General features: G+C 42.0%; 1 protein-coding gene across 1 annotated transcript in view; it reads right to left on the bottom strand.

Annotated features, from left to right (window-relative positions):
- The window catches only part of elna (elastin a), a 35,606-nt gene that overhangs the window by 8,970 nt on the left and 14,365 nt on the right, over nt 1-12,271 (bottom strand). Inside the window, exons 6-10 of the mRNA XM_070829392.1 lie at nt 3,012-3,062; nt 2,711-2,791; nt 1,742-1,771; nt 617-691; nt 57-131 (exon numbers count right to left, since the gene is read on the bottom strand). Of these exons, the coding sequence (XP_070685493.1) occupies nt 57-131; nt 617-691; nt 1,742-1,771; nt 2,711-2,791; nt 3,012-3,062 (312 nt within the window). The remainder of the gene's footprint in view (nt 1-56; nt 132-616; nt 692-1,741; nt 1,772-2,710; nt 2,792-3,011; nt 3,063-12,271) is intronic.

Genomic DNA, 12,271 nt, shown 5'->3' with positions numbered 1-12,271 from the left:
AATTACATTTTCTGTCAATCACTATGACAAAACACCACCACAAAAACAGCAGAGACCTGGCACTTTGGCAGCTTTCTTTCCAGCAGCACCACCAGCCCCCCCTGGAAGGCCTGTCTGAGGAATAACAGGTGCTGAAAAAAAGATGAAATGGCTCATTGAACAGAGTATGGCAAATATATAGTGTGAAAACATGCCCACATCTTTCTTGTCCAAGTGTTGAGTCCAAACAACTATAACTGTTATTCCTGCTTCCCAAAGACTCACAACACTTATAACTGCTCTCTTTAAAATTCTTCCTTTATTACATTTAAAAGGGGCTGCGTTTGGAGCCCAAAATGGCTCTTTGTCAAAGAAATCAGTCCCGCTGTACCTGATTAAAGAGCCAATTTGGGGCTTGAAAAGGTTGTGGTCTTTCACAGTATGACAAACATTACCGGTGCAAAATAAAATGAAAAATGAGAAAAAGAAAAAGTTTAACACATCAGGAAAATGCTGCCTGACGTGAACGTTTGATTTGTCAGGGATTCAAAAACATAAAACACGCTATAATAAACTGTAATGCTTTTAAATCTTTTGTGTGTGTGTGTGTGTGTGTGTGTGTGTGTATGTGTCTTGCCTCCAGCAGGCACAGCAGCTCCAGTCCCTGTGCCTCCAGGAACTCCTCCTGTACCAAGCACAGTTCCTCCAGTCCCTGTTTGCATATCAAGCGTACAGACATAAATATATGATACAAACATGCACTTTCCAGTTTGAGGTTATAGTCTCATTCATTTAAACTGACTTCATTAACACATTTGTAAACATCAGAGTAATGACACCTTACAAGACAAGAATTCGATGTACATCCCATGACCACCAGAGGGCCCTGTGATCCTGAACAGGAGTAATGAGCAGGTGTAAGGCTTGTGCCAGACTTCACCTCTTCATGAGGGAGCCAATCCTTAGGCTGCCCATTGGTATTAAGAGTAGTTAATCTGGTCCTACTAGCTTGTCATCACCTCATGATCAAAAGCAACATAGCTGACTTTTAATCTAATCAGGAGAGGCAGCCAGTATGCATGGCATTTTCCTTGCCTCATCAAATGCCTCATTTCTTTGGCTATCTCCTCATGCAGGAAATGAGCTGTCAGTTTCACTTGTAACAGAGGTTGGCAGCAGGATAAAACACACTGGTTTATTTATTTAAATTTTTAAGACATTTTTAATCTTGAATTCTTCATTCTTTGCCCGACAGACGTTGCGCACTGCCTAACTATGTGGCCTGGGAGATTTGGTGAGGAAAGGTTTGGCAAGGGAAAGTTTTTTATCTGCGCTTTTTCAGAGGAATGAATTGTTATTTTGAGTGTCATGAAAAGAGAATAGACTGATTCTAGGGACTGAAGTTGCCAACCAGTACTTAAGAGCAGGCTCTTTGCCATAGAACAGTCCTGGCCATGATTGGGCCCTCCTGAGTCCATGCTTAATCAGCCTGCCTAATTTAAAGCAAATCATGTGCACATACACAGACTTTAAGGTCAGACTGGGCACTGCTGACGTTCAAACTGTCCGATGTGTGCAGGTACATGATAAAAACATAAATGCATTTGCCAAAAAGCCTGTTTTCATGCTGAGTTACTATTAATGCGAAACATTCATTTTGGCTCTCTCATAACATGCGAGCATGCAGATCTATCAAAGCTCTAAAACAGCTTTGTGCCAGTATTCAGCACAGCTCAAGTTCATACAATAAGGGTTGGCTCACCTCCATGTGGTAGCAGAGGGCCTCCTGCACCTGTGATTAGGACAACCAGACTTTCAGCAGTGTTCGTCAGTACAAAAGATTTAGGGAATAACCCTCAAGGAGCTTTACCAGAATGATTGTGTTTTCTTAGTTGTTGTTTCTGCAGTGTTTTGGTGACAGAACAGCGACTGGTTGTAGTGTGGGATAATTCTTGCACCAAGCATAAACCAACCATATTTATCGTGTTTATTGACCACTAATCTAGATGATACCTGTACTGATAACTGCGTTTTTCATAATGAACTTTCAAGTGCTGGAGTTTTCAATAAGCCACACAAAAGGTAATTTAACATAAAGAAGAGATGTTGTTTGTAAATGGCACACCATTTCCATTCCACCTTTACAGGGATCTTTTACCACGAGCCAAAAAATAAATGTAAGAATCAAACTTGGGTCAAAGGAATTTGAGTAGAAAGCTACATAATATCACTACAGCCACCAAAACAAATGACACTGATCCATCCCCACTTTCCATCACTGAGCCCTCTGCACTGACAGCAGTTTTTGAACGAATACTCATTTAAAAACTGAGGGAAAAAAAACTGCTCTTCTGTTGTTTCTAATGGAGGCATCCATAAATAAAAGATGCCAGGATTCAAACCTACAGTAAATCGCTGGTGCACAATCTTTCCTAAATCTTACAAACATATTGAAATATTTAGGATATAAACCATCTGCTGTGTAACTGATACCTTCCAAAATCATAGTTTTCAACATATTTCGAATGACATTACTAATGAAATCTTTTTTTTTTATGTAAATACAATCTTCTTTGGGGGAAAAAAGATGTCTTTATGAGTATAATTATAGAATATCATCCAATCAGTATCAACCAGTTATTCACTTCAAGGCGCCACTTAAATGTTGCCGTCATTTCCCTTTAAAAGAAAGTCATATTTCTATCCAGACATTTTCTGCCATGTGCTGTACCTCTTTTAGCAGCCTTCTGTCCAGCTCCTGGGAAAAAGCCCCCAGCACCTCCACCATATCCACCATATCCACCATAACCACCTGAATGAAACAAAGGGGCAAAGCTGGCTTGTGGAGCAGTGAAAACTTTCAAACACACATATCCATTTTAGGCCTGTGGTGTGAAGCCTCATGAGAACGCTTTAAAATGTATGATGCTATACTGAGAAAATGATGTTCTAACCTTCTGTCAACTTAATGTTACACCTCTGCTTGCACAAACCACCAATTCCAGCTTCAGCGCCACGCTACAATAACTCACCTCCTCCCAGGCCGCCACCTCCAAGACCACCAACTCCTAGATTGCCATAACCTGGGTGGGAAAGAAAATGACAGACGGGCAGTAAGGTACAGAGACAGAAACAGTAAGAGAATTACCATACTACAAACTCTACTACAAACAAGGAGAGTCAAAGAGAAGATGTTTTTCTTCACTGTGGCTATAATGAGTAACAAGTGATTTATTCATCACTCCATCTTTTATCAAAACATTTTCCAGGACCTGCGAATATTACATACTGCACATTTAAAAAAAAAAACAAAGCACATGAAATATGACACAAGATCATGTGTGCCTCATTAAGTTTGATTGAAAACGCTTACACTTATGTTTCTAGAGCCAAGGACTGCACCTTGGGCGCAGGGGAAAGAGTTGACCTCCGCTGACTGAGAAACATGATAGACAAAACTTCAAACATGGTTGACCATCTGGTTATGCTGTATTCTAAACACTGGAGGGAGCAGTCTGTTCTTTCTGAGGCCAAAAGTCCAAAAGTAATCTATGGGCGGCAAAACCTTCTGGCTTGATTTGACATAAGAATAAAGTCATATCCCAGCTTGGGTTTCTGCTTACTGACAATAAAATGCTTACCACCTGCTTGTGCATTGAAAGGTCATTACTATTAGGAGACAAAATGGAAAGGTGGAGCCCACTGTATGGAAAATAACACTTAGACAATATTAAACTAAGTTCTGTTTTATCTCAGCCATAAATCTGGAAACACACATATTTATAAGTTCCATTAGAGGAGTGAAAATTGGAAAATACTTTTGAATAAAGGTATAATGGTTAATATGAACTAGAAATGTAAATAAGCAATGAAAACCAACTGCCACCTTCCTTTGGAGTGATATGTAAAAATGTCCAATTTAAAATAAAAAAGAGAAAGTTTAACACATCAGGAAAATGATGAATGTTTGATTTGTCAGACATTCAAAAACATAAAACACACTATAATAAACTGTAATGCTTTTCAATGTTTTTATAATATATGGAAAAATTGAGTGAAGGTGGGATATTATTCAAATGTGGATTCATTAAGTTGAACTTAAGTTTCTCCAGATAACTGCCTAAGTGATATATTCCTATAGTCTAGGGCTGACATATGGGACTGCATGTTTTATAACATGCCAGGGGCATGTTTCTCAGAGTTATATTTCTCAGTTACACTAAAAGAGGCTGAACACGCTCTCTAATCAAGCATGTTGGAGTAATGACTGTTTTTGAAGCAAGAAGAAATTTAAACACTGCCAGCAAGCCAATCCACCAAGGGACCTGTTTTCATCAATACTTGCAAGCCAAAAAGTCTAGGGGTGAAAGCAAGTAAGCATGGGAAACGAGCTGAAAGGGGGAGAGAGGGGGAGACAGATCAGACTGGTGAGATGAGAGGCTGGAGTCCAGTCTACAGAGTGCAGGTGATGATACTGACAGGGAGGAGGAGTGTGCTGGGAGAGACGGAGAGAAAAGATGGAGGTGTGGAGTTTCATGACCTAGTCAAAACAAATGTGGGCACTGGACTCGCCAAGGGCTTGGCAAACGGTCTGAGCATGCAATGCGAGCCCAGACGCTAAGCTAAGCGCCCTCGCAATAATCCATCTCTTTCAAACATTTCAGCTTGATTCTCCTCGATTGCTCAACCATCGTCAGACACACCTCACAGTAATAACAACAGCAATCAATTCTCATATAAATCAGACTGATCTAGGGATTTCCCTTTTCCAGTGTCTCTTGTGCTGACACAACAAATCCATCTCACTCATTTTTATCAGTGTGCTCCACATACCATATAAATGTTTAGGAACTGACAGGAAACTGACAAAAAAACAAGATAGCTACGAGACATGTGTAAATTTGCTGACAATTACTGGTCTGGTCTAGCTTCCAGGTCCACAGAATGCTTCCTTGGCCAGTCTACGTGTATGGTCTGTGCAACAGAGAGATTATGCATGTCTCGGAGGAGAAAACACAAAGAGAGAGTGAAGACAGACAGCAGTGTGGAGACTTTTAGCTTATTCATCCATCATCTGGCCCACCTGTGCTCACATGTGCATGACCCAACCTGGCTCTGGCAGCAGCGCTCAGGGTCAACCAGCACCTGCCACGTTGAGCTCAACTCTCTGATTTGAGACCAGGAGACAAGATGCAGACACACAGAAGTCCGCCCAGCAGACTGTGTGTCTGCATGTGTGTGACCATGAGTGCAGGCCTTGGGCAGACACACACGGTTTAGACAAGGAAGAAAGGAAAAGAAAGTTTATCTTATGTAGCGCTGACATCACTAGACACTGGGAAAATAAGAGGCTCTCAACTAACAAATACTACTCTGGAGATTGTATATTTTCAGGGTCAAAGTTAGAGGACATGCTAACAATATCTGGACCCTTTGTCGGTTTGGCATCCATCCACTGGTTGTATATCAGGGAGCTAGATGCTACAGTTTTCGTACAAAAGCTCTGTGTTTAGCCATATTTACACCATCGTGTCAGCTCAAACAAGCATGCTTTTGTTGGACTGCTATTCTCACAGCACGTCAGCTCACACAAATAGACCTGTATTAGCTCACACATTATTGGAAGTCTACACCAATGTTGTTTGTTGTCCTGAACCACACACATGGAAAGTCTGCACCATGGCCCTGATATCGAATCATCGCTTTTCTTTGGTGCTGCTCCCAGTATTTAGATGATTGCTGACAAGCTGAAGGATTTCTGTACACTAATGTAGTGGCGTATTTTCTTGGTGATCCTCAAGGCATACTAAAAAGCCTGGGAGACCACTTGAAACCCCAACTGTCTTTGGACCTTGGACAAAAGAACACTACAAAAGGTCAATACACCGAATACAAGATGGAAGGGACAGAAACCCAATACTACACAGGAGGGAGGACCGGGGGCCAAGGATTTTGGAGGGTAAACGATGCAGGACGGCAGTGCATCATAGTTTCCTCCATTTAGATTTCTAAAAAGAAGTGTGACAGAAACGGGGTTTACTAGCCAGTTTCCATTCAGAGAAGACCACTGGCTTTCACAGCTGTGTAGTGACAAGTGCACCAGCAGGTTGTTGAGATGAAATTTGGGATGGTGTGGCAGTGAATAATTGAGCATTGCCCAACAGTGGTGATTCATTTGTGGTGACGGGTTTGAGAATGATCTCAGTGAGGGTACACAAGCAAACCCAAGTCTAGACCTTCTCTGAAAAAGAAGTACTCTTGTTTTCAGAGGAATGAAAATGTGACGAAGGACAGGCTGCCGTATTCATTGCCTCCTGCTGCACCATGTCATGTGCATTGGTGTTTTCACTGAAGACTGACATTGGGATAAAACTGGCCAGACAGCATGGCTAGTTCCTTCAGTCACCAGTCATGTTCTCAAACTCGGGTCCAGTACAAGTGATGGATATGAGCCAGTGTGAACAGAAATATCTGGTTTCAATCTAAAAAATGAAATGTCTTGCTCATGCTCCATTGGGGTTAGGTAAGGTAATCCTCAGTGTCAGAACCAGAGGAATACAAGAGCCATTAATCAAAACATTGTCTTCAGCTCAAAATTTCTCTTACTCTGGTTCTCCATTTCTCCATCCTTTTCTTTTTTCTCCCGCTCTTTCTTCTCCAAAAGGTGTCTAAGGGGTTGCGCTGACCAGACATGAGGTGTTAATAGCAGCAGCCAGAGGAAGCCAAACGTGAGAAGTGAAAGATGGATCGCTCCTTTCCATCGTCTACCTCTCCCCTTCTCTCGACTTTGTAAACCAGCTGGGCCTGGTGAAGGGTTTAATTTAAGAGAGCAAAGAATTCCATGGCAGAGATCCACTGTAACTGACGGCAGACGCACAGAAAGCAGACTTCGGAGCCGGAGCTCAGGAATGTCCAGGAAATGTTTGGAACTTGTTTCTCAACGTATTCTTTGTTTCAGTTCATATTTAATCAGGAAGGCAGTCTAAGAACAAATGTTTGTTTACTGAAAAGCCAAGGAACGAGATCACAGCTCATATGTCGCTTTGATACAGTTGGACACCTGTGTCACGTATGCAAAAATGACAGGAGGGTCACAGAACAATGATTAATTGTGAGTCTTGTGTTCAGCCAAACACTGGATTAGCTGCACAAACCATCACAAATGATCAAACCACAAACACACAAAGGTGCAAGACGCACAGAGGCGTGCTGTGGCACTGCAAATGCTGCAATTTTCTGTAATTAGATAGAAAATGTTCACAATATCTTCATCTTCAAAAGCTCTCTGGGGGTCCCCAGAGAATCAGCATTTTACCCTGATTGACAGGCAGATTCGGGTCTTCGGCTGTGGTCCCATATAAATTTTCACTTTGAAAGCAAAGCCCATCATTATGTCCTTCACTGTCATGACACCAGATTTTTATCAGCATCAAATTATCACACTGTTCCACTTCCAATTTGGTGGATGGATTGCATTCTTACGAGGTGACGCAGGACAAGCTGGATGAAAGCAGAATGATGCGAGGTGCTGTAGCGATTCCAGATCGCGTGAGACAAGTGGACACCCTGACGCTCCCCTTGCTTCCTCTCCTTTTCCCTCTCCCGTGACCTCCCCTGGTCCTTGTCACTTGTAGGTTCTCTGCGCTGTCAGTCACGGGCACCCAGCTCTGAGAAGGAGGACTGGTCCCATGTTGGACTAATTAAACATTCACACAGTCACACCACTACACACAAACGCTCTCCCTCCGGTGTGAGCCAGCCGACTTTGGCGGCGGGCCTTTTATTGTTTTTGCTTTCCTTTTCCATGGAGTCATTGACACTATCAATGAGAGGTCCCAAAGCCTCAGCCTCCCTCTTTGCCAGATGACCCCGAGTGCACAACTGCCAGTGCTCCTACAGACAAACAGGAAAAAGGGTCTAAGGTTGCCACATTCTTAAACATCTTCGCTTTTAGGGCAGCGTCAAGGTCAAAATCGGTGTAATAAAACTGAACTTCTGAACTGCTCCATTAGCTATTGTTGATGTGGGTGGTAATTCTTTATTTTCATAGGCGAAGCATCATACTAAAAAAAAGAATGTGCTGTGTTTCGTTATGTGGTAAGAAGCAACATTGGATGAAGCAACTTTGGAGCGTCCCACCAACCCACGCACTTGGGCATCAGAACACACACACACATCTCGGCATTGAGCTATTCTTACAAATGGCTCCAAATTAACAGTAACTGTAAAAGTCACCATTACACGTTTTGCGGATTACATGCACTGCCATCATGCCAAACAAGGCTGCCTTGCCAAGTGACGTCTGTGGCTGAGTCTCTTGTGAGTCTCTCACCTCCCCAGACACATGCCTTATTTGAAACACATCTGTGCAAAGACCATTACTGCTGTCCCTTAACTCAAACTGTGCTAATATGTACACCATGCTTTACACCAAATGCATTGAGTTTGTGATGCCATTGTTTATGCTACAAGTCAAGCAGAACATGCTATGCTATAAGCTTTCAAGTCTACCAAACAGCATTTTCCCTGTTTCTGTGAGAGTTGAGAGCCTCTGCTGCTCTACTTTTTATCTACTTCTAAAGGAATGTCACAGTTGCTCTGCCAGCACTGAGCCCCTGAATTTGTCTGAAGAGTATCCCTAACCCAGGGCTCAAACCATCGCTCATTTTAGCTTGGCACTCACACTCAGAGCATGTAGTGTACAGGCATGCAGACAAGGCAGAAACACGCTGCAAGCATTAAGAGTATACAGCAGTACACAGAGTACAGTACATGTGCACTGGGAGAATCCAATTCTTAAAATCTTCTAATTTCTAATAAGTTTAGTCGAACAAATTATGCAAAGGGTGAGAAAACTAGTCAACAAACAGCCTGCGGCCACGGTATGTAAAGTTGGCCAAGTGTGTTTCCTCTCCCAGATGGTCCACATATGCATCTAACTGCCATTCCACTGAATAGTTTTCTGACAACTCAGGGCTGAGAAAAGAGACTAGTGTTCGACAGGTCGGCTCAACTAAACACAAGAACACTTGAAACACTGACGTTAGGTCCTCGGTCATTATAAAGGCTATGATCATTGTGCAGCCATCTGAGGCATTTCACCATGACAAACATATGGGAGGCTCTACAAAGGAAAACTAGCGAAAGAGATAAATTGTGTCACTGACAGTGGGAAAGCTGTTTACAAAATTGAACATTACATGTATGTAGAAGTATTGCTACATGCACTAGCACATCAGGACACCTAGGAGGCCTGAGGGGCCAAAGCTGAAGTCATTTAAAAGCCATTCATCAGTCATTTAGTCCAGCACTGAGTTTAGATAAATATTGAGCAATTCAGAAATCCAAAGCATTTCACTGAGATGAGATAATTCCAGTGAATTCTATTTTGAAAATGACAAAAACTGCACTGAGAATACAAGACATATTATATAGAATAAATGACTTACTAAGGAGACCTTCTCCTGTGATTACATTACACTTCAGCCCTGCGTATGTCTGCTACAAATCCACAAAACAGGACCTCAGATCGAACAGACTTCTTCAGACTTCTTCGTCCACTTCTACCAATGACTGCAACGAGGTCATTGAACTGGTGACATGTCTTGATGGACTCTTAGGGAAATCAAAGCACGAAATTTCTCCATCACTACATAAACAATACTTGAGCTGTTCTGCCAGATGGATAAGGATAGTGGTTCATGCTCCAGACCTGCTGGCAATCAGAGCAGGGGAGAGGTTGTGAGAGCGTGCCAAGGGATGGCTCATCAACTAACACAGTGAACATGGAAAAATAATTGCTCTGGTGGTAACATGCTCACTAGAGAACAACCACACAAACATTACAGAGAACAGGCTGGTGAAAGGCTGGGGAGCTGTGGGGAGAAAACTCCACCATTTGAAACTGTAATGTGTGACATGCGTGACTGATTAGACACAAATGAAAACTAATAAAGCCCTTATCTTATCTTGTTTCACACTGATATCAATTTAATTCTTGAGATTAATTTGTGAGATTATTGAACACACTAACAGAAATGTCTAGTGACATTGTCCAAGATAAACTGTTTGGGAAGCTACAGGCATTTCCAAAGTGAACAAGCTGTGTTGGCTTTGTGTATATTAAGCGGCCTGGGTGGAGCGTGGGGGTGATGTGACCCTGTTGTAAAAAAACGTCTCCTCTACAGATAGTTCAGGTTCCAAATAATGAAAGCTCGACTCTGTGTAGAACAGATTGAGCAGAAGGGGGGAGGAAAGATGAGTGGGTAAGAATAAAGGAAAATGCCATCTGTGTGAGTTTGTCTGTCTAAATAAGCAGCACTTAATTTATGGTTTGTGTCTGTGGATGTTTGTCTGTGTGCTGGAGGATATGCTGTATCGTCCCCCATGCCAATGTCAGGATACATATTCGGTATTTATGTTTGTGTTCGTGCTCACACTTTTAATTACGCACATATGAAGACCATAAACATATTTACATAAACTCACAGTCATGCACATTCACATGCAGATGCTTCCAGTCTCTGGCAGCTCAGTGGACAGGTCTGAGCTCCAGTAATGGAAAGCACATGTGCTCCAGCAGACTAAACCTCCTCCAAGCTCATCTTCTTTTGGCTAAACACTTTCATCCTCACCTCAATCAATCAGTGTCCTTTCTTTGAGTAAGCTCTCTGAGCATGTGTGCTGTGCAAATGAATGTGCATAGAAATATTGTGCGTGTTTGTGAATGGTGGGTGCATACGTATGACATACGTATGCACATACGTATGACATTCGCAAAAGTTATTGGTCCTTTCCGCTCGCTTTGCTTCACCCAGTCTCTTCTCTGTCCTCCCCATATGCATTCTATCTTTCCCTTTCTCTGCGTTTTTTCACTCTGCCTGTTGTGGAGCAGATAACTACACTTGGTGCTTCTTCAAACAATGGCCCAGATATGAACCAAAGGGTTTCAAGATGCACATAGTATCTAAAACTATCCATGAGTGTGTGAGTGGTGAAATAAGAATTTTCTTAGTAACTGCACATGAGCAATATTTCTAGCAACTGTCTTAAATCTGAGCACCAGATTCAAACTAGAGCCATGCGTTGGCACCAGGCTGTGAAATCTCAAAACCACCTACGTATTTTCTGCAGTGAGAAGCTTCAACTCACTGTTTTACTACAGGCTGGTCTGTCATCACAGAAGTCAAAGGATCCAAGATTTCAGAACTCTTGTCAAAAAAACAAAAGCCTCACACAGAGACATGCTGCTGCGTTGACCAATATAATCCATCACCTTAAATGATACATGAATTTTCTGAAAATGATTTTTATCTTGCACCTAATTGTTGGCTATTTTTACTATTTTTCCATGACCTCTCTTATGGTATGTTTATTCAGTGGCGATGAAGAGCCAAAATAAAGGTGAGATAAGAAGTAAAGACTATATACTCAGCTGCCAGTTTATTTTGTATGCTTATCTAAAACTAACGCAGACTAATTCAGCAGCTTTGCACTGAATCCGACCTTCATGTAGCAGGCTGCTGTTTGTGGTGCTGCTGAGTTGTATTGCATTACAATGTTAGGTTGTGCAGTGGGCTTATATCATCACATTTTCAATTTCCTTCTTTCTATCGGCTGGATGGTAGTGGAGTTACTTCAGAGACCCATTGTATGATGTGGTCATGCAAAGCAGCACTGATGGTCAACTTCAGCTTCATTTTGACTGACAGGAAGCCTCCACCTTCCTACTTATCTTTTGTGGTTTACCTTCAGATTTGTTTCCATTTGGACCAACCGCGAACAACAAAACTAGTACAAGAATGTCTATGATGACACAATATGGGCTGGCTGCTCATGGGGCCTTTGTTTGAGTTAACTGCTGATGTCAACTCAAGGGAAGCCCCGAAAGAATCACTGCCAGCCGGCCTTCAATTTCTTTCCTTTAGTCATTACTATGCTCTTTCACACACACCTCCCACACACTTTATGTGCCTTGACACTAATAAAGAACTGAAGTCATTCACTCACTCGTAATGGGAATGGACAAAGTATTAGAAATAAAATAGTGATTTTATCCATCTACTGTATGCTAAATGAAATTGCTTACATATATTAAATCATTATTCAGTGCTCTATAATTGATGTAGTGTTGTGTGACATTGCTATTGTCAATTTCCAGACAGTGACCGAAAGGTGGCATAGACTGCATGTTGTCTGTCTTCCTATCACCTTAAATTTGGACAGTCGAACGGCATGCTAAACATGGACACATACTGTAGATATCCCACCCAGATATATCCTCTCAACCAAA

This window comes from Pempheris klunzingeri, chromosome 4, assembly GCF_042242105.1.
Source record: "Pempheris klunzingeri isolate RE-2024b chromosome 4, fPemKlu1.hap1, whole genome shotgun sequence".
Lineage (NCBI taxonomy): Eukaryota > Metazoa > Chordata > Actinopteri > Acropomatiformes > Pempheridae > Pempheris > Pempheris klunzingeri.
This window is presented reverse-complemented; position numbering and strand designations above follow the sequence as displayed.